The following is a 22,716-nucleotide window of genomic DNA, read 5'->3' as shown; positions in this document are numbered from 1 at the left end:
CAGCAGGGACACAGATGAGTTTATCTACAACCCATGCTCAAGTGCTCGTGGGGAGGTCATCTTACAGTCCTGCTCCCAGGACAGAAATGAATGCCCAAGCTGGCACCTAATCATAGACCTCTGACCTTAATTGAGGCCGGTTCAAAAGAGACGTCTAATCACCACCTTTTCTTTGAGACACAGACTCACGCTGTGGCCCAGGCTGGAGTGCAGTGATACACTCTTACATAACTGCAACCTCGAATTCGTGGGCTGAAGCAATCCTCCTGCCTCAGCCCCACAGGCAACTGGCACTGCAGACGTGGGCCACCAGACCTGGCTCATTTTTAAAAAAAGCTTTGTAGAGACAGGGTCTCACTATGTTGCCCAGGCTAGCCTCAACATCCTGGCCTCAAGCGATGCTCCTGCCTTGGCCTCCCAAAGTGCTGGGATTACAGTTGTGAGCCACTGTGCCCGTCCAACCACAACCCAACCACAAGGCAACATCAAACAGGTTTCTGTCTTCTCCAATAGAGTCATGTGTGAATGTAAGCCAGCCTCATTTCCAAACCAGGAGGCTTTCTTTGTGCAGATAATTCTGCAGGTGTCAGATTTTCTCCTGATTCCATGATAAACAAAAGGTCACAATCTGGTGATGTCAAAGGGCCTCCCGTAGCAGAGAGAAGAGTAAGAAACACAGTGGGTGAGACAAGAGAGGTACCCAGGGCACACAGTCATGGGAGGCACTCAGTGCCCTTGGCCGACCCCGAGAGCAAGCACCTCCTTCTGTTGTGAGCCCTAGACTCGCCCCAGTCCAGGCCCTGCTTGGTGACGATGTCATCAGCTGGGGAGCTGGGCTTTCTGTCATTCATCCCATGAGATGGGGACTATTCCAGTTCTCACATTTCTTGTCTTTGAGATTATTGTGGCACCTACTTGAGGAATGGACTAGAGAGGGTAAGCCTGGGACAGGACACTACTCACGAGCACTTTTCTCATCGGGGTGAAGTCTGAAGGGGGCTGAGGCCAGGAGGAAAATAGGAAATCTAAGCCAGCTCAGGAGCAGCGCTGCCAGATGAGGCGACTGGTTAGCTGAAGGCTCCAGGGAAAGAGAGGGGCAACGAGCCAGGGACGCGAAGGAAGGGTAGCTGCTCCCAAGCCTGGGGACACCATGTCCAAGGAGAAGCATCCTGCAGAGGGTGAGGGAGGCCTGAGGCTCCAGAAACCAGGTGGCGCCTCCCCTCCTGAGGAGGCCTGTGCGTCGCTTGCAGAGGCTCATGCGGTGTCCACGCCACGACTCTGGCTGTGTCTACCAGAGGTGGGGAGGGAGGGTTTCTAGATTGTGGGACTGGCCTGGGACCCTAACAATGGCATCTCCAGATGAGCACTAAAGGCAAATAGCTGAGAAATAGCTCATTTCCTCTTTTTGGACAATTCTAGACAATCCCCTGCCCAGCTTCTCCTCCATGCCTCCTCCTTTATTCCAGCGCCACCGCCTAGCCTCCCCCAGGCCTGCCGTGAGGTTCTGGGGTCCTCCAGCCTGGGCAGACCCCTTCTTGTTTGTGGAGAGTATCAGGAAGGTGACCCTGAGAGAGGGCTGGAAAATAGGGGACTCTTGCCCTAGACACTCACAGCTGGGTTCATACCTCCCCAGAGTCCGCCCCTCCCCTGGCCCCACACGGAAATGAAAACCAATGCAAAGCCGCCCTTTAGAAACAGCATGGGCTTTTCTCACCTCAGTTACCTCATCTGTGGTGATGACGACAAGCGCCCCTGTAATTCTCCCCGCGCTCACTATGTGCCAAGCACCATGTGCAGCAGACAGTGGTAGAAAGAAGTGGTAGAATCATGGCTTCATTTCACTGCCCCAATTGTTGTGGTGATACTATTTCACCCATTTTACAGATAAAGCAACTGAGGCTTAGAGAGGTTGAGGAACTCGTGGAAGGCAACAGAGGAGCAGGGAGCAAAGCTGGGACTTAAAATTTGGTCTGACCCCAGTGCTCCTGCTTCAAACGACTACATTCTACCTTCAAAATAGGGGAGCACTGGACTGGGCTCAGTGGCTCACGCCTGTACTCCCAGCACTTTGGGAGGCCGAGGTGGTGGATCACCTGAGGTCGGGAGTTCGAGACCAGCCTGACCAACACGGAGAAACACTGTCCCTGCTAAAAATACAAAATCAGCCGGGCGTGGTGGCGCATGCCTGTAATCCCAGCTACTCGGGAGGCTGAAGCAGGAGAATCACTTGAACCCGGGAGGTAGACGTTGCAGTGAGCCTAGATTGCACCATTGCACTCCAGCCTGGGCAACGAGCAAAACTCTGTCTCAAAAAAAAAAAAAAAAAAATAGGGGAGCACCGACTCCAGAGCTGGCCAGGCTGGGATTAAACAAGATAGTCTTTGAAAAACACATAGGCTAGTACCTGGTGCGTGTTATGTAAATACGTGCTCTGCATTTTGTGTTGCCAAATCTGGCAACAGGATCCGCCCCCATCTCCACCAGCTTCCCTGGGCTTTGCTTCCCACTGCGGGCACCTGCAGCTATCTTTCCACAGCTTCCTCGGGCTACCTGAGCCTGACTCCAGGCCTCCAAGCACACAGTCGAAGGTGCCTGGAGGTTTCATACCCTGTGGGGATGGCTGTTACTAATGACTGAGGAGCTTAGGAGTGTGACAGCCCAGGCCCCTTGCCTGGGGAGGACACACGCCGAGGACTGAGTCACTTACCTCCAGCATCATCTGGGAATGAGACTGGCGCTGCCCTGCAGGGCTCTGCCTGAAACCCCACCCTGCCCTGGCATCTTCCCCTCCTCTCAGGCCTCCCTCACTCGCTCACCAGTTTCTCTTGGGAATATGCCCTGGATGAATTAGTTACACCTGGATGTTTGTCTCAGGATTTGCTTTTGGGGGACTTAACCTGAGATTCCATTCCTAACCTCATCCCTGTACAAATACAGCATTCAGAATTGGGACACTTTGGGCGTGGCCCGATACCTTCGGTGACAGTGGGAAGGTATTCACAGGAGGGTCCAGGTGATGGTTGGACACAGAACCACCCAAAGCGTCAGATTCACTCACCAGACCTCATTTTAGCAAACTCCAGCAGGGCCCATCAGGATTACCTGTCAATGCGTCACACCACCCAGTCTGGGACCAGCTCTAACAAGAAATATGGACGAGGGGAAACCACGGCTGGGTCCTGTCAGCCTGCAGGTGCCTTCCTGCCTCTCCACCCACAGGCCAAGTTGACCCCAACCCCATGCCCTCCACCTGGGACCACCCTGCTTCCAAGTAAGTAGCAGTTCCCTGAGTGGCCTCCGCAATGGTCTCCAATTAGATGCTAGCAGGGTATTTGCATTGCAACACTCAGCCAGAGATATTCTATCCAGCTGGCAACAGAGAGGCAGGCTCCCAGGCCAGTGATATGGTTTGGCTGTGTCCCCACCCAAACCTCATCTTGAATTGTACTCTCATAATTCCCATGTGTTGTGGGAGAGACCAGGTGGGAGATAATTGAATCATGGGGGCAGTTTCCCCATACTATTCTCGTGGTAACGAATAAGTCTCACCAGATCTGATGGTGGTGGTTTTTTTTTGTTTTGTTTTGTTTGTTTGTTTTTTGTGATGGAGTTTCACTCTTGTTACCCAGGCTGGAGTGCAATGGCACGATCTCAGCTCACTGCAACCTCCGCCTCCCAGGTTCAAGTGATTCTCCTGCCTCAGTCTCCTGAGTAGGTGGGATTACAGGCATGCACCACCATGCCCAGCTCATTTTGTATTTTTAACAGAGACAGGGTTTCTCCATGTTGGTCGGGTTGGTCTCGAACTCCCAATCTCAGGTGATCCGCCACCTCAGCCTCCCAAAGTGCTGGGATTACAGGCGGGAGCCACGGCCTCTGGTTGATCTGATGGTTTTATACAGGGTTTCCCCTTTCACTTGGTTATCCTTCTTTTCCTGCCTGCTACCATGTAAGACATGCCCTTTGCCTTCCACTATGATTGCAAAGCTTCCCCAGCCACGTGGAACTGTGAGTCCAGTAAACCTCTTTCCTTTATTAATTACCCAGTCTCGAGTATGTCTTTATTAGAAGTGTGAGAAGAGACTAATACAATTAGCTTTGTTATTTTAGAATTTATAAATGTTATCACACTTGTAAACATGCCGTGAGTTAAGTTAGCTTCCCACCTGTTAAGTTAGCTAAGCCCTGACTCTGACAAGGGACTCAGCCTAAGGCATTAAGATGCTCTCACAGGGAAGGTGCCCATCTGGAAGCCCTGCAAGTCCACTCTGCTGTCAGCAGCACAGTGACGGGTCACCCATGCTCAGTCGCCCAGGCTGGAGTGCAGGCCTCAGGGGTACCGTCCTGAGCTCCTTCACTCAGGGCTCTCCCAAACAAGGAGGTCAGGAGGATTTGAAGGATGATATTCAGGACTCCTGGGGTTTTCATTTTGTTTTGTTTTTTGGAAGATTTTGTGCCAGGCTCAGTGGCTCATGCCTGTAATTTCAGCACTTTGGGAGGCTGAAGCAGCAGGATTGCTTGAGGCCAGGAGTTCAAGACCAGTCTGGTCTGAGTAACAAAGCAAAACCCCCATCTCTAAAAAAAAACCAAAACAATCAGCTGGGTGTAGTGGCATAATCCCAGCTATGTGGGAGGCTGAAGTGGGAGGATTCCTTGAGCCCAGTAGATGGAGGTACAGTGAGCCATGATCCCATCACTGTACTCTGACCTGGGCCACAAAGTTAGACCATGTTTCTAAGAAAAAAAAGACTTTTAAAAAAATTTCTTGTTTTATATTTTTGGTGGGGAAGGGGTACTGAGGGGATAAGGATCTAGAAAAGAGTGAAAATTCTGATATATGATGGGAAAACACTGCTTTGGGTTCAAGAGAAGATGCCTTTGGACACCACATTCTCCCTTTGGTTAAAGTAAGGTGTTCTCTGGAACCAGCCCCTGAGATGTCATGAAATCGTCAGTTTAGGAGGCTGCTCTCTTACCATCAGGAAGGAAATCGGCATCCTGCATGCCTGTCATTTTTCCTGGAACTCATAGTTTTTCCTGAAGGACAACAAAGTCTGGCTGATAAAACGCTTGGGAGGTATTTGACATCCAGAATCCTTAGCATTTGCTGACTCATAGGGAAAACTGCAATTTTGTTTCAAAGTAAATACATATTATTCTTTCAAAAGGCCAACTGGAAGTGTTTTGTGTCCAGTGGCTTGTTTCCTGTGAAGGAACATTTGAAATCAAGCCCCTGGGAGATGTGTGAGGTGCACGTATGCAGTCGTGGTTTTGACTAAACCAGCACCCTAGGCTTTTCACTAACTGGGGTACACCTTCATGGACCCCTGAGCACTGCACAAACTGCAGCACTTGCTAATCCTGAAGAATTCTGAATTCAGATGAAAGTTCATTTGGACCTTACTATTATTGGACTTTCCCTTATTCAGCCTTCCAGGGGCCCGCTCTTGAGGTTCTGATGGGCCAAGGCCTCCACTGGCCCAGTCAGCCAAGGCAGCCCCTGGTTCTACCCCTAGAGCCTGCCCCTCCTGTTCTCTCAGGATCCTGTCCCTGCAGAGCAAGGCCTACGGGAATCCAGCTGGGCCAGGGACCTGGGATGTCTAATTCTAGGGGCACTGTTAGTGAGCCCCCTGGGCCATGGATCTAGGGCCAGGTTTTCTAGGCTCTATAGCTTTGACAACAATAAGATGAGATTTTGATGGGTTTCTGGGCTCAGTTCCCATCAAGCTCCCGTTGGGTTCTGATCTCACGTAAGACTATATGGCCACAGTCTTCTATGGGCCAGGAACTCCTAAGAGGACAAACCTGGCATCTCAGGAGAAAGTCCCCACACAGACAGGGAGGCTTTAGTTGGGGCCTTCATGCTATGCGGCCCAGGCCCTGCAAGCAGAGCAAGTGTGACTGTAGAACTGAGAGACGCAACACTGAGAGCCAGCCGTCTGTGCTGGTCCACGGACGGAGGAAGGAGCCGCAAGCCAAGGAATAAAGGCATCGCCTAGGACTGAAGGAGGCAAGGAAGACTCTTCCCTATGGCCTTCAGAGGGGAACACAGCCCTGCCAACACCTGGACTGTAGCCCAGTGCGACTTCCAACCTGCAGAACTGTGAAATCATCAATTCCTGTTGTTTAAGGCATTGAGCTTATGGAAATGTGTTAGAGCGTCAAGAGGACACGAATCCTTACTAAGTCTGTGGACTCTTTGAAAGTGTAACTCATGAGCCAATAACTTATTTTTATTTTTGAGACGAGTCTCGCTTTGCCCCAAGGATTGGGAGGAGGCACCTTGTTCCAACGGTCATGGGACATCCACTCTTCCAGCAGACCTGCTTTTGCCCTGCCCAGGTCCTCGGGGTGCTTACAGATTCTACACTCTCATGGAACTTCTTGCTTCTGGAGCCATTGTAAACCCTTCTGAAGCTCAGGGTCCCTGAGGGCTTCTGTCTTCTTGTCACCGGGGCTGTGAATATGGACATGGTGCCCCTTCCCACACCCCCCAACCTGCCGTCAGCATTTCTCTTAGACTTCACTGGCTCTAAAACCAGTATCAAGAGCTCTGCAGGCACCCAGGGGAGAGGGGAATGGTCTACATGTCTCACCAAAAAGAGGTCCTTGTAGGCCCTGCACCCCTTGGAGTCTCCGCTCCTCTTGATCTCCCCGACCCCTTGGTCATCTTACTCACCCGAGGTAGAAAAGCACAAGGAAAGTCAAAGGTCTGGGCTCCAGCCCCCCCACTTCCCGTGTACAGCCTCAGAGAGCCTCCGCCAAGTCATGTAGCCTCTGAGCTCAGCCTTCTCATCTGCCACTGGCCAGAGCTACCTACTCACAATGCAGTTGTGAGGCTTACCGGGTACTGCGTGCCATGCCCTGAGCACAGCACCTAGCGCTAAATGCCAGTAAATGGTTCTTCATAAGCTTAGTGGTGAACAGGGGTCACTGCGTGTGAATGTCGCCCTGCCCCAGGGCTTCTCCTAGAACCATGATGAATGTTCGGCATATATTTGGATACTTACCAGTCTGTTCTGGTGTCCTTATTCCTTGTTCCAAAATTGTTTGCTCTCAAGGGCTTGCTTTCTACACTTTTTTTTTTTTTTTTAATCAGGCAGTCCCCCTAACCAGAATGGGTTCAGAGTGACTCCCTGCTTTCTACACCTCTAGAAAGTTCTAGCAGTGCAATTGTCTCACTACCAAAAAAACGGAAACAAGTTCAGCTGCCTGGAGAAGCTGCCAGATGGGCTGTGGACCCCGTTCCCTTTAAACCGCAGCCTGCACTGTGACAGAGTCTGTGGGAAGCCAGAGGGAGAGGAAGATCCAGGGGCTCTTTCTTTCTTTAATGGAGGTGAGCCAAGTGTGTTTAGAAGCTGAAGGGAGGGAATGGCTAGAGAAAAAGAAATTGAAAGCACAGGAGAGGCCATGGTGGGGTGGGCGGGAGACAGAGAAAACAGCAGGCACCTGCCACTCTGAGGTTTCCTGGAAGCCTGAACAGGAACAAGTCAGGGAGCTCCACGGGTGGTGTCGCCTCAGAGCAGAGAGCTGAGACCCGGAGGAGCTCCAGGAGTGGGAAGGAGTCTGGAATAGGAAGACAATGAGAGCCCAGGTGTGGGCCCCGGATCCTCCACAGGAAATGCAGGCAGGAGTCATTTCCTGCAGCAAAGAGTGTAATGAGCTGCCGAGTCCTGGTCACCTGGAGCCCTTTCCCATAGCCACCAGGCTCCCCTGATCTCTCACGTATTTACATTGTGGAGTCTCAGTTTAGATAGCTGAGTAGGTAAAACTTTAAGACAGGGTCTTGCTCTGTTGTCCAGGCTGGAGTGCAGTGGCATGATCTTGGCTCACTGCAATCTCTGCCTCCTGGGTTCAAGTCATTCTCCTGCCTCAGCCTCCCGAGTAGCTGAGATTACAGGCGCCCGCCACCACCACGCCTGGCTAATTTTTGTATTTTTTGTAGAGACAGGGTTTTACCATGTTGCCCAGGCTGGTCTCAAACTCCTGACCTCCTGATCCACCCACCTCGGCCTCCCAAAGTGCTGGGATTAAAGGCGTGAGCCACTGCACCTGGCTGAGTAGGTAAAACTTTAATATAGAAGTATAGCATTACATGAAAATAGTATAGAAGTATAGCATTACATGAAAATGGTATTATGGCTTTTTTGTATGGAAGGCTCAAATACAAAAGCATTTTAAAAGCTGTTCCTATTAGCATAACTATGTTTTCATATTCTACTTAATAACAGACTTCTCATGCACATGCATCACAGATTGCATCCGTAGGTGGTCCATGTGTGGAAAAGACCACATACCCAGTCTTCAGAGATGGTTCTCTTGGGGCCACAGACTCAGTCTTCCTAGTCGGAAAACTCTGCATGTCCTTTCTAGTTTGCATATTTTAATTTCCACTTTAAAGTGCAGACCACAGGACACCTTTCTGGCATTTTAGTCCACACTTATATTGAAGTTGGGCAGGAAGAGAGAATTCTATTCCTAAAAATGAAATGCATAGTACATGTATCTCACTTCCCATGAACAGCCACAAGAGCGTTGCTGAATGCAGGTTTTGCCCTCTTGTGGAGTTCTGCCCCTCCCCTGCCCCTCGCCTCTCCCCAGCCCTTCTCATCAGCACACAGCAAGTGTCTTGGGCAGGACAGCCCTGCATAGAGCTCTATGTCAAGGGCTAGTGTGGCCAGGGGACTGTTCCAGCATAGATTGAAGCTGTTTGTGCTTCAGAGCAAACTCTTTCCTAACTGACTCCAGTGTCCAGAGGGAATGAGGACTGCTGTTATCCTTTGTCATACTCCACTCTTCAGGACCACCACCACCCCCCACCCGCCACAATAAGAGTGCAAGACACTGACCACACTACATATTTTGATTACAGGTAGGCTTGTCAATAATCAACATTTACATAAAAACAATTAACAAAATACACCAGTGTGAAATTTCTTTTTCAAATGCCCTACAAAAACAAGTATTTTAAAAGTCAACCAAGTGGCAAAGTCCACCCGCTGTGCTGAGGGCCTATTGAGTCCCTCTTATTTCTAGCAACTCAACTGGTCTCTCAATGCCCCCAGGAGCATGGAGGCAGAGAACATTCTGTAATGTCAACACTGGGACATGGCAACAATAAAATAAAAATGGGAAAAGTTTAGCTTCACAAGGATTAAAGGAATACAAATAACTATAAAGTTTCATTAACTATTCCCGATAAATTGACAAAATCAAGTTCACAGTGGTAGACAGCTGATTCTCAGTGGAAAAGGACAAAGGATCCGTCAGACATGTCTGGTGATACTATAAATCAGCATAACCTTTGATGCGACACAGTCATGCAAAATATGACAACCATAAAAGTCTGACCCAGCAATTCCACTTTTGAAAAAACAGCCCCAGAGAGACAGGACAAAGGTGAGAAAAGATAAATGTGTATTGCATTGCACTGTATACTAGGAGGACTTTAAACGAATCCTATCGACCAAGGGATGCCTTAGCAAACCACACCATGCCAGCATGCCATGGGGTTCTTCGTGGACGTTCAAAATGCTTTGCTCATGCATGAATTTTTATATATGAAATAACTGAAAGTAAAGGGAGAACATAATGTATTCAGTATGATTTGCAATTAGCTGAAAATGTGTACAGGTTCACACAGATCACGTCAGGAGTTAATTAAGCATGACAAATAATTGCTATTTAAAACTCTTGGGATTATTGTTGTAAAGTTGAATTTAAAACAAATTTTAAATTAGAAAAAAGAGGGGACACCTAGAGGTGAGTCTCACCCATGCGAATGCTGTGTGTGGATCTAGAAGGCAGAAGGTAGTTCAGGCCACGACTTCTCAGCCTCAGCTGGCGTTTCTGCCAGATAATTCTTTGTCGTGAGGGCTGTTCTGTGCATTGTAAGATAATTTCCAGCATTGCCGGCCTCTACCCACTAGATGCCAGTAGCACCTTCCCAGTAGTGACAATCAAAAATATCTCCAGGCATCACCAAATGCCTGAGGTTTGGAGGCTGGGGGTCAAAATCACTCCCGTTGAAAAACCACTAGTGTAAGCCACCAACTCTCAACCTTAGCTATGGAAGGGGACGGGAATTTAGGAGGGCTGGTGGAAAACCAGTGTGTGTGGGCCCTTCAAAGAAGGCAGTCCCTATTTGGTCGGAAATTCAGAATGACATATCCTGATTTCTTTTTAATCTGCAGCTAATTCCAAAGTTGAAACACAGTGGCAGTCTGAGTTTCACGTCTGTGGGTTGCGGTAGGTGTCCACCGTACCCCACAAAAAAATTGTCCACAAATTTTTTCTGCAAAGGATAAATGTTTTCGGCTTTGTGGGAAAAACTATGTTGAAACTACTCAACCCTGCCTTTGTAGGGGCAAGCCGCCACAGGGAATAGGTCAACGATGGGCATGGCTGTGTTCCAATTATACTTTGTCAACACTAAAATGTGAATTTCATGGACTCCTCTTGTCACAAAATGTTATTCTTTTTGTTTTCAACCATCTAAACGGGTCATTGTGGCTTTTAGTTCATGAACCTACAAAAACAGGGCCTGGATTTGGCCTGTGGGCCAGTGCCCTGGGCGGCAGGGTGCCTCCTGCAGCAGGAGTAACTAGGGGCATGCGGGAAATGGGGACAGAATGAGACTGGGGTGGACTGGCCAGCACAGGCTTTCCTTGCACCCGGAGCATCAGCAGAGTGGCCGGAGGGATCCATACTGGGGGCCTCTCCTTTTTCATCACTCCCCGTCTCCTGCCTCCTTCAGACCCTTGCATGTTTTCACACCGCTGCCTCCCAAGACACCAGAAGGAACTTGTGGTCTTTTTATTTAAGCCACAGATTGGCTTCTCTGTCATTCTTCAAAAATTTTCTGCTCTTACTGTTAAAGAAAGGCCACTAACCTAGCTGTCTGCATGGATCCCAGGGACTCAGAACACTGGTTAACAGGAATTTTATCCATTTTTAATGACCTTGCTAAAACATAAGTCTTCCTGTTTGTGTCCTCACAATGTCTCTGACAGTAAACAGGGAAAACACAGATGCCCTTCTCCAGTCACAGAGGCAGTCCCGGGTGCCCAGAGCTGGGACAATTGGTGACTCGATCCAGGAGAGGAAGAAACCAGCGCTCTGAACTCTGAGCCCGCATCCTGTGAATCTGCTCAAGAGAGCTAAGTGTGTGGCCCACCAGTGTGTTTTGGGGACTCACAGAAACAGCTCCTCCCATCTAGAGAGAAACAGACACCATCTTCCCACCCCTCAAAGGTAATAAAACCATGGAAAATGATCAAAGGAGGCTGATGGAAGGGGAGAAAGGAATGAAAAGAAACAAGAAAAACAATAGGAAGTGTTAAAAGATGAGAAGCTCTGGCAGTGTGGGAACAAAGCAGAAGATAGGGGCAAGAGGAGAGAAAGGAAGAAGAAATGAAACAGGAAGGCCTGGGTGCGGATTTGCAAATTGTCCAGGGGGAGACGCTTCCGGCTTTGATGATGAAGGAGCAGAGGCCAGAGGGCAACGTACTTATCTCTGGAATCTACTCACAGGAGCCACTGGGGATCCATTTTCTCTCCCATCAAATTCTTAGATTTTAGGTTCAAAAGCATCTACATCCAGGTGTGAGACAGACAAGTTTGTGAAAACTGATTCCAGGCTCTCTTCTCACCCACCTCCCACAGAATTTGAGAAAATTCCCCCAACTACGGGTGGGCAGGAGGGTTGAAAGAACAGCTGTGGGAGTACCTGTGCCCTCCCCCATCCTCGGACCAAGACAGGAGGCAAGGCTAGAATCTCCCCGTATGTTCACGAATCCGAAGGTGGGGTTGCCAAAGGCTCCATCTGGAACTCTGGGGACAGTGGGCTCACAGAAAAGCCCACACCACAGAAGGGGTGGCGAGCAGGGAGAGCAGACATCAGGGGCAGTGTGAGAATAGGACGCATCCCTTTTGTTTGGTCCCTTCCTACACCTGGACCTGAGTGCAGGACAAAGCGTCAGGGGCATTGCCCTAGCGTCCTGTTCCCCAGTGCCCTGCCTAGGGCCTCCCTCATTCCTTGCTGTACCAGAAGTCAGTGTTCTGTAAACCGCAGTACCGAGTCCTGGGTGGGGTGGTTGGGGGATGGCTGCAGCCGCTGGAGATGTTAATGAGGACGGAGCTTTGAGAGAGCAGTCACACCTTCCTGTACCCATAGCAACGAGGCAGCAATTGGCTAAGGTGAATGGCAGGTGACCCAACGGGGACAGGAGGGACCATAGTAAATACACGAGGCCAGAGTCAAAACCACAGCCGGACAAATACATGACCCAGAGGACTCCACTGAGTGACCAACTGCCCGACAGATGCTGCGCCATTGAACATCCTCGGCACTCAGAGCCAGTCCCAGGCAGGACACGGGAGGGCAAAACCCCAAATGTGACTGAGTCACAAACCCAAGACAACTCCGAAATCATCATACTGGGCTGAGGTTACTTTGAAGTTTCAGGTCTCAGGCTAGCAATTAGTTTTAGGAAAGTAAAGTGATGTTTTGCACACCTGAGTGGGTGGCTTGCGAAGTTCACACTTGCAATCCTAGTACTGATTCCTCACACTCGCCTAGAAAAAATACCATCAGCCTTCCTGGCTGGCAAGTGCTGGGTTCACTGCACCTTGGGCCACTCACTCATTGTCTCGCCTGCCCTGATCTCACCAGGCTCCTAGTGACCTCCCACAAAGGTCAAGGGAGTCACAGCTGACTCTGTCACTGTAGTTACAGGAGGAGCCCAGTATCATCTCAGTGCTGAAGCCAGCAATCCACACTTTCGTGAAAGGCTCCACTAATAGTCACAAGCTCTGTGCTCAGCTAGAGCGAAGGAGAAGAAGTCCTCCTGCTGGGGTTGCAAAGCTGCTAAGCATTGCATATTCCCAGGCCCTGCCCTGCTGCATCCGGGAAGAGGCCTTTTAAGGATATGTTCAGTAAGCATTCCTGGGCTCTGAGCCAGTATGAGGGGCCAGCGTCCCCTCATACTGACAACCACTGCAATGTCAGGTGCCTTTCTGCTCCCAGGCTGGGTGCTGAATAGAAGGGCAGCGGCAGCTGGGAAGTGGCCCCGGGAGACTGGACAGAGCTGTGCCCGGCAGCGTGCATTCCCCAGGGCCCTCCCCATTCCTTGATTTTTTAGTAGTCAATGCACTCTAAATTGGAGGTGAGGATTCTCAGGTGTGGTGTTGCTACAGACACTTGAGATCTAAGAGGATGTGAGGAGCCTCAGGCACCCCCTTAGGAAGGTCCACTCCACCTCCAGCCCCAACTGTGGGGAGAGAGGAAGGCTTCAGGGCTACCTCGTAGGGGAAGCCCAGAGCCCAAACCACCCAAAAGCCAACAAAACAGCTGTCCTCTGGCAGCAGGGAAAGGCCTCTGGAACTCTGAGGCGTAGCCCCAGCAAAGGCTGGCACCATGACGCAATTCCTAGGAAGCCAGGTATGTCCACCTTGGGGGTCCTTTGGGCTCAGAACCTGGGCCCTTCCTCCAAAGCCAATCTGTCAGGAGGCACAGCTTCTGTGAGAGCTTGGTATCTGAACAAAAGAAAAGAGATTGCTGTTCCTTTCCAAAACTTGGGCTTATCACCATCCCTTCTTCCCAGCACAAGGTCACACCTGTGCCGACCAAGTTCAACTGGCAGCTCAAGGGCAGGGGAGACTTTAACCCAGGCAGGATGTGGCGGGGCCAAGCAAGCGCTGCATGCTGAGTCTTGACATCTTCTCTGGCAAGGGCCATCCACACTGAGGCCCTGAGGGTCTCATGCTATGGTCGCATTTAGACTTCTCCTTTGGTGTGCTCTGGAAGTTTTTGAGACACAAGAAATTCCCTGGTTGTCACTGAATTTTTCAAATACGGATTTGGGGCCGCTGCCTCCCACACATGGTCTGGTGCTAGACTTTCTAGACTTTGACCAGAAACGAGAAGCTGCTCTTTGGCTTCTAGGCAGGTCCCTTCTGGCATCCTCGAACGTAGGTATTGGGATTTTCTGGGAGGAATCTCAGGTGAAACTGGGAGCTCCTCAAAACTTTTCCCCAGGGGACAGTCAGGCCTGAAGGGGTGGGTCACATACTCATTCTTTTCCCCTCCTAAATTGTTTTCCTGACCCGTTCTGGCTTCATCTGTGAACATTTCTTGCAGAACATTCCCAAAGTTCACCACCGACTTGTCAATAACCAACTTGTCACTGGGGGTGGAACATGGTTTTAAGATCCTGTCTTCTGTGTTCACAGAGTCATCAGACTCCTTCAGGTTTAGCTTATCCTGGCAAAGAAAAAGGGACATCCCAAGTAGTCATTTAGAAGTCACACATAACATAGCCAAAAACTTGTTAGGCTTGGGACAGCAAATGCCCACCTCCGGAACAGCCCCCACCTTCCTCCCAGGCCCAGAAGTGGTGCCCAACCCTCTCCATATGCCCTTCCACAGAGCTTGGAAGGAGTGGCACATTTCCTGAGAAACAGTGCCCTGAATTCAAACAATGTTTTAAATATATTTATATATGTGTATATAACTTTTTTTTTTTTATTTGAGATAGGGTCTCACTCCCGTTGCCCAGGCTGGAGTGCAGTAGCATAATCACCACTCACTGTAGCCTCAACTTCCCAGCCTTGGGTAATCCTCCCCCATCAGCCTCCTGAGTTGCTGGGGCTACAGACGCACACCACCACACCTGGCTAATTTTTTAATTTTTTGTAGAGATGGGGTTTCGTCATGTTGCCCAGGCTGGTCTTGAACTCCTGAGCTCAAGTTATCTGCTGCCTTGGCCTCCCAAAGTGCTGGGATTATGGGCATGAGCCGCCGCACCCAGCCAATTCAAACAATGTATTCTGCTAGAGTGTGCAAGGCTGTTTTCCACATCATCCCATGCTCACAAAACCCCAGTTAAGATGGAAGCACCAAAATTACAACTCTTAGGGATGGAAAAACCACATCATAGAGTCAGACTTGTTCAACCTCACCAGAATATCAGAGGTGGCCTCATGGCAGGGACAGTGACTCTGTCATTTGTATCCCTAGGGCCTAGCCCAGTGCCTGGCATGTAGTGAGTGATTAATAAGTGCTGACTCTAGAGGCCCAACCTGCAGATTATTCAAAAAGCATGTTAGTTATCAGAGAGCACTGCCTATGAATTCGTTTACTCTCTAAATGACATTAAATAAGCAGGAAAGTAAATGGTATAAATCAGTCTAGTATACCGGACTGGTAAGAGGAGGAAATAGAAAGAAAGCCCATTATAACAAAATGCCCATGCTCAAAAAAGACTTCTGAGTTGGAACAAGGACTAATATTCAAAATTTGTGCATCAAGGAAAAACTGGAAACAGCCTTTCAGTAGTAAGGATTTAAAGGTTATATTTGATTGGGCTTGTTTCTATGTAAGCAAGAAATTAAACCTTAAAATTTCCCTAACAGTTTTCCACTTAAAAATTTATGAAAATGGAGGGTTTCTAGTTAAGGAATACTCACTAGAAAACCCCAGTGCCAGTTAAATAAAGCCAAAGCCTGACTCTGATGTCCCCAACCTGAGAAAAACAACATGAGGCAGCCTCAGACTGCTATGCCCATCAGCATTCCCTGGTGATATTTAGGCAGTCTTTAGATTAATGTGCTCTTGGCTGCTTTGTAAATGGTTTCAAATCCTATAGCCAGGCCTCGTCTCTCTCTCTAGCCCATCGGGTCAGGAAGGGTAGGGCCAGTGTCTTTATTCTGCAGCATCCTTTATGGGACCAGTTCCACCTGGGAACACACTGGGTCCTCACGAGCCTGGTGAAGCCCTTTCCTCTTGTCAAAGCGTGAGGTCAAAGTCGTTCCAGGAAGGCTGATTCCATCTGCCCCACCTGCCATTCCCTGAGACTTTTCAACTCGAGTTCTCTTGATGTGAACCTCGAAAAAAGCTCAGCCTAGGACTCTTCCCCATCTCCATTCACCTTGTCTACCTCCCACAACGATGATTTCCTTAATAAAAACAGAAGAGTTTACCTTGAAATCATCTCCACGCCATGTGGCTATACTACTTTCAGCAGGGTTGGGAACACTGGGCCAACACAGGTGAGTCAATTTGCTAATGAGAGAGAAGATTTTAAGATGGGAGGTGAATCCAAGAAGCATTAGCACCATATGGCTGAGTCAAAAGACTGAGGCTGTGCTAAAGGGAATTGTAAGTTTCCCTCCTAAATAAGGGCATGTCTGCCTGATAGAATCTGGGAAAGTGGAGTTGTTCTGCGTTGTGTGCTGGGGAGTGACACTGCAAGTTCTCTGTGGGATGTGATCAAAGGAGACTCCCCATACAAAGCTTATCTTCCCCTCTCTCCCATCCGGGCATCTCCATACCTACCCCAATGCTGTAAATTGCACCATCACAGAGTCATTCCTTTGAGGCTTATCCTCTGGGAAGGACAAGTTTATAAGGTTTTACAAACCTTATAAGCTACCCACACTTTCCTGCAATGGTTCTCGAAGTGTGGTCCCAAGCAGCAGCAGCAGCATCACCTGGGAACTTGTTAGAAATGCAAATTTGGGGCTTTACCCTAGAACCACTGAATCAGAAACTCTGGGGATGAGGCCTGATTCTGATGCATGCTAAGATCAAAATGATTACTTAAGTGTATAATGTACAAGAATCTATGCTGGTGGCTTGGTTACCACCTACAGTTGGTAACTGAGGTTGATATTAGCTTAACTAAGTGCAGCTACTTGACAGAGATGACTCACAGCTGTCTAATTTGGAGGGCCAGTTCAACCAGGGAAGGACCATTAGGGTGCCATAAAGCTCACTGCAGAGAGAAAGTGTAAGACCCTGAAGATGTGCTTTCTTCCCCACAGTGGCCAGGCCCTGCACCCAGACCCTCACTGCACTGCAAGCAAGCAACAAGCTTGCACCTGCAGACGACTGGCCAGCACTCCAACACCATGGAGACGCTGCTCCCTGCTCTGCCTGAGACAGAAGCTTGCAAGAAGGCCTCCTGCTGCAGCCGGGGCCCCGCTAGACACTGAGAGAAAGGGCCTGCTCTCCAACTCCAGTCTCAGATGGCAAATGGAGCAGACAGAGTCTGTGGGGCAGCTGGCACTCTCCTGGCCTCAAAAAGGCCTAGACCTGGGCATGGAGCTCTGGGAAACGAAAGTGCTTTTGCTTGGTAAGAATTCTGATGAGCCACTGAGCGTGGCCTTTAATAACCTCCATAAATATGCACCAAGTTAATAAATGAATGAACACCCCTTAATGGTAGAGTGCCCTCTCCTACGAAGCACCTATGATGACTTCAACCCCTTTTTGTCCCTGATTTTTAAGGCACCCACTGTTGTCTGCAGACTCACTTGGGTTTTTTGAGACCATATGCCACCGTCAGGATAATGAGAATAAGAAGGCCTCCACCAATCAGAGAAGTTATAAGGATAATCTCAAAAACACCTTTGAAAAAGAAAGAACAAAAGTCAGTAGTGAGTTCCTCACCTCCTTTACAAAAATCAATGATTAACTTTTTCTTCTAGTAGCTTCAGCAACACAATTTCTTATTAGTTTTCTTTCAATTAAATTCCATTTCTTTCCACTAAAAAACCCCCAGGTCAGGAGTTTGAGACCAGCCTGGTCAACATGGTGAAACTCCGTCTCTACTAAAGATACAAAAAATGAGCTGGGTGTGGTGGCATGCACCTGTAATCCCAGCTACTCAGGAGGCTGAGGCAGGAGAATCGCCTGAACCTGGGAGGTGGAGGTTGCAGTGAGCCGAGATCGTGCCATTGCACTCTAGCCTGGGCGACAGGGCTAAACTTCATCTCAAAAACAAAAACAAAAACAAAACACAGAATTTTGTGGCTCCCCATCTAGGCATCTTCTCCCGGCAGCATTCATTCCAACAGCATTCATTCAGTGAATATTTAGCACTTACTTTTTAATTTTTATATATATTTTTTGAGATGGGTCTTGCTCTGTCGCCCAGGCTGGAGTGCACTGGCATGATCATAGCTCACTGTAGCCTCAAACTCCTGGACTCAAGTAACCTCCTGCCTCAGCCTCCCAAGTACCTAGGACTTGCAGGTGCAAGCCATCAATCATGCCCAGCTAATTTTTAGGGTTTTTTTTTGTTTTGTTTTGTTTTGTTTTTAGAAGGAGTCTCACTCTGTCACCCAGGCTGGAGTGCAGTGGTACATCTTGGCTCACTGCAACCTCCGCCTCCTGGGTTCAAGCGATTCTCCTGCCCCAGCCTCCCTGGTAGCTTGGATTACAGGTGCCTGCCACCAAGCCCGGCTAATTTTTGTATTTTAGGTAGAGACTGGGTTTCACCATGTTGGCCAGGCTGGTCTTGAACTCCTGGCCTTGAGTGATCCTCCTGCCTTGGCCTCCCAAAGTGCTGGAGTTACAGGCATGAGCCACTGTGTCCAGACAGCAACTTTAGCTAAGGTGTCCAAGGAAGGAGTAAAATTCAAGCTGATCTTAATAGTGAGAAGGATCCAGCCATGTAAAACCATGGAGAAAAGCATTCCAGGCAGAAGAAACAGTGGATGCAAAAGCTTTGAAGCAGGAACAAGGTAAGGAAGATAAATTGGGGCAGAAAGCAGTAGGAAAAATGAGGTCAGTAAGGGACAGATGATGAAAGACCTTGAAAGTTATAGGAAGGAGTTTGGATTTTCTTTAAAATATAATAAAAGTCACTGGTGGCTTTTAAGCAGAGAATTCAGGGTTTGAAACTCTGGCTGCTGTGTGGAAAATGGATTATAGATTATCAAAAACGGAAGCAGGGTGATTTATAACCTATAGACCAGGGTAGGAAACTTCTAGGTTCCAGGGCTGGATCTTGCTTTCATTTAACTCTTGGAGAAAACTCCTTGAGCTGATGAAATTTGTGCCCAGTGTTGCAAAACTTCAATATAGCTTTAAAAAATTTTAAACAGCATATCAAAAAGAGTTCCTAGGAGGCAATGTTAGTCCATCAAAACAGAATATGTTTTCTCTGTTAAAAAAAAAATGTCATACTCACATTTTTCCAGAGTCATAAAGCAATTTTGTTCTTGAAAAATGTGATGCTTAAGAGGCTTTCAAGAATATTTCAAGCAATTTTTAGCTTGCCTCAGTTATTGCAAAAACTTGGCAGTGTCCCTTCACTTTTGATCTAAAAAGTTGTTCATTCTTTAAGACAGTTTTAGTACGTACTTAAAAATCAAATCTCTGTCACTCAAGGACTTAGCAAAATTAACATATTTCTCTTTCTCCCATTCTCCTTCCTACTTTCTGCTTCATCCCCCCCTCATTCCATCTGCCTCCCTCTCAAATATCTCCCTTAACCAGCCATCATATGAAGCTACATTTTATTTTACATTATTTGTTGTCTGTAGTAAATTTTTCTTGCTATTTTTTAAAGTAAAAAAGTAAAAGTGGGTAAGTTAAATATATCATATGCCTTTTTGCTCAAAAAAAGCCTCCACAAATGATGAGGTTAAGCCCCTTCCTATGGGTCAGTGGTCCTGTGTTAACCAAGGTTTTCCCTTGAAGGCCCTGTTGTACAGTGATATGGTTTGGCTGTGTCCCCACCCAAATCTCATCTTGAATTATAGCTCCCACAATTCCCACATGTTGTGAGAGGGACCCAGTGGGAGATAACTGAATCATGGGGGCAATTTCCCACATACTGTTCTCATGGTAGTGAATAAATCTCATGAGATCTGATGGCTTTATACGGAGAAACCACTTTCACTTGGTCCTCATTCTCTCGTCTGCCACCATGTAAGATGTACATTTCGCCTTCCATCATGATTGTGAGGCTTCCCCAGCCACGTGGAACCGTGAGTCCATTAAACCTCTTTTTCTTTGTTAATTACCCAGTCTCGGGTATGTCTTTATCAGCAGCATGAAAACAGACTAATACATACCGTAACCTATGACATGCAGAAACTGGTGACTGTGAACGGGGAGACAGCCTTGAGACGGGAGCTGGTTTGGTGCTAAGACTGAAGTTGGCATTAATTTGACACCTCCTCCTCCAGATGATTTGTGGCTGCCCAAGAGGAACGACCAAAATGACCAGCATTTCCAAATTCAGCTCTCAACTTGCTTGCTCTCTCCCCTCCATCTCCTCACCTATATGCTTTCCAGGAAGGTTGGTGAGCCAGAGAGCAGGGTGGCTCTTTTCACCTAGGCACTGCCCTTTCATTTGACTTCCTCCAGCCTTTGGCAGATGTCATTTCTCTCTGATATAAGGTAAACGTGAGGGAGAGGTACTTAAGGCTTGAAGGAGATACTCACTGAATGACAATGTCTTGAAATTTATGCTGGTCCCGTTGATTCCCCCAGCACTGGTGCTGGCCATGACCCGAACAGTGTAAGAGGTCTTTCGTTTCAGGGACTCCAGGCCATACTGCAAGATGCTGGAGTTGACTGTCTTGGCTAAAGCAAAAATACAGAGATCAAACACCACAGTCAAACCAGACTGAAAATTGTGTCCCAGTAGCACCAAAATAAGAACATTGGAACCTGTGCTTCCAAGCTCAGCTGTCTCATAGTCTGACCCCTATTCATGTCCTGCTTAAATATTAAGATGGACCAAGGAGCTCAATATAAGAGCTAGAACTATAAAAACTCTTAGTAGACAGCATAGGATAAATCTTCATGACCTTGAATTTCACAATGGTTTCTTAGATATGACGCCAAAAGCACAAGCAGCAAAAGAAAAAAATAGGTTAAGCTGGATTTCACTAAAATTCAAAGTTTTTGTGCATCAAAAGATAATATCGAGAATGAAAAGACAACCCATAGAACGGGAGAAAATATTTACAAATCATATATCTGATAAATAACTTACATCTAAAATATATAAAGAACTCTTATAAACTCAATAATGAAAAGACAACCCAATTTAAACATAAGAAAAAAGATTAAAAAGACACTTCTCCAAAGAAGATATATAGGCCGGGCGCGGTGGCTCAAGCCTGTAATCCCAGCACTTTGGGAGGCCGAGACGGGTGGATCACAAGGTCAGGAGATCGAGACCATCCTGGCTAACCCGGTGAAACCCCGTCTCTACTAAAAAATACAAAAACTAGCCGGGCGAGGTGGCGGGCGCCTGTAGTCCCAGCTACTCGGGAGGCTGAGGCAGGAGAATGGCGTGAACCTGGGAGGCGGAGCTTGCAGTGAGCTGAGATCCGGCCACTGCACTCCAGCCTGGGTGACAGAGCGAGACCCCGTCTCAAAAAAATAAAAAAAAAAAAAAGAAGATATATAAATGAGCTGGCCGGGCGCAGTGGCTCACGCCTATGATCCCAGCACTTTGGGAGGCCGGAGTGGGCAGATCACCCGAGGTCGGGAGTTCAAGACCAGCCTGACCAACATGGGGAAACCCCGTCTCCACTAAAAATACAAAATTAGCTGGACATGGTGGTGCATGCCTGCAATCCCAGCTACTTGGGAGGCTGAGGCAGGAGAATTGCTTGAACCTGGGAGGCGGAGGTTGCGGTGAGTCAAGATCGTGCCATTGCACTCCAGTCTGGGCAACAAGAGCAAAACTCCATCTCAAAAAAAAAAAAAAAAAGACATACAAATAGGCAAAAACTACATGAAAAAATGCCCAACATTATTAGCCAGTAGGGAAATGCAGGTCAACAAGATAACCACTACATACCTACCAGGACAGCCATAATAATTTTTTTAAATGAAAAATAACACATATTGACAAGGATGCAGGGAAATGAAAACCCTCATACATTGCTAGTAAGAAATGTGTAGTGTGGAGTAGTCACTGTGGAAAACAGTTTGGTGGCTCCTCAATAAGTTAAACTAGAGTTACCGTATGATCCAGCAATTCAGCTTCTAGGTATATGCCCAAAAGAATGAAAAGCACAAACTCAAACAGATATTTGTACATAGCAGCATATGTTCGTAGCAGACATCTGTTCATAGCAGCCCTATTCACAGTAGTCTAAATTCACAGTAGCCACTAAATTGTACACTTTCAAATGTTTAAACTGGAAAAATATTTTACATGTATTTTACCATAAGAAAAAATTATTTAGCCTCAGCAAGAATCCAAGCCTTGCCCAGTATTTAAGATGTCAGGAGATACAGTGGACTGAAGAACAAAAGCATGATTTGGCAGGGGCAGTAGAAGTCATGGTGACAGGGTCTGTTCCTCCTCACTTTTTAAGCCAGGCACGCCATTCCTGGGAATGATGGTCGGGGAGCTCCCGGGAGGTCAACGCAGGGCCCAACCAGGACAAATTATATCAACTCCTTCCATTCCCACAGGACTCTCCTCTCAGGTACTGTCACTTCACTCTCATTTAACCCCCAAAACCCCAAAAGGCGGGTACTCTTGGCCCCATTTTCAGAGAGACTTAAAGAAGCTAAGTGACTCATGCCAGGTTGCAGGTCACAATGAGGTGGGGGAGCCATGCCTATGACAGATTTATCCATAGCATCTATCTGGGGCTTGGGGTTTTTTCCCACTTGGCTACAGGTACGCTTACAGAATCCTTTTCCACCTTCAGCTTGGTAAAAGATGGTGTAGTTGCAGATGATACCCTTTCTCTCACTCTTGGGAATCTCTTTCCATGTGATCGTGACCGTCTTCACGCCAATGTTCTCCACCTTGGTCTCAGGACCTTTTGATGGAACTGGAAGGGACGGGGGATAAATGATAATCACTGACCACACTCCAGGAGATCGTTCCCCTACAAAGGCTCTGGCCAGTACTCAGACCAGACCACAGTGCGGGAGGCGAGGGGCGA

General features: G+C 48.0%; 1 protein-coding gene across 1 annotated transcript in view; it reads right to left on the bottom strand.

Moving 5' to 3' along the window:
* Positions 1 to 10,941: 10,941 nt before the first annotated feature.
* IL31RA (interleukin 31 receptor A) overlaps positions 10,942 to 22,716 on the bottom strand; it is a 58,104-nt gene continuing 46,329 nt past the window's right edge. Inside the window, exons 10-14 of the mRNA XM_015140081.3 lie at positions 22,456 to 22,602; positions 20,240 to 20,380; positions 17,317 to 17,410; positions 15,982 to 16,063; positions 10,942 to 14,263 (exon numbers count right to left, since the gene is read on the bottom strand). Coding sequence (XP_014995567.2) covers positions 13,778 to 14,263; positions 15,982 to 16,063; positions 17,317 to 17,410; positions 20,240 to 20,380; positions 22,456 to 22,602 — 950 coding nt within the window. The 3' untranslated portion in view covers positions 10,942 to 13,777. The remainder of the gene's footprint in view (positions 14,264 to 15,981; positions 16,064 to 17,316; positions 17,411 to 20,239; positions 20,381 to 22,455; positions 22,603 to 22,716) is intronic.

This window comes from Macaca mulatta, chromosome 6, assembly GCF_049350105.2.
Source record: "Macaca mulatta isolate MMU2019108-1 chromosome 6, T2T-MMU8v2.0, whole genome shotgun sequence".
NCBI lineage: Eukaryota > Metazoa > Chordata > Mammalia > Primates > Cercopithecidae > Macaca > Macaca mulatta.
This window is presented reverse-complemented; position numbering and strand designations above follow the sequence as displayed.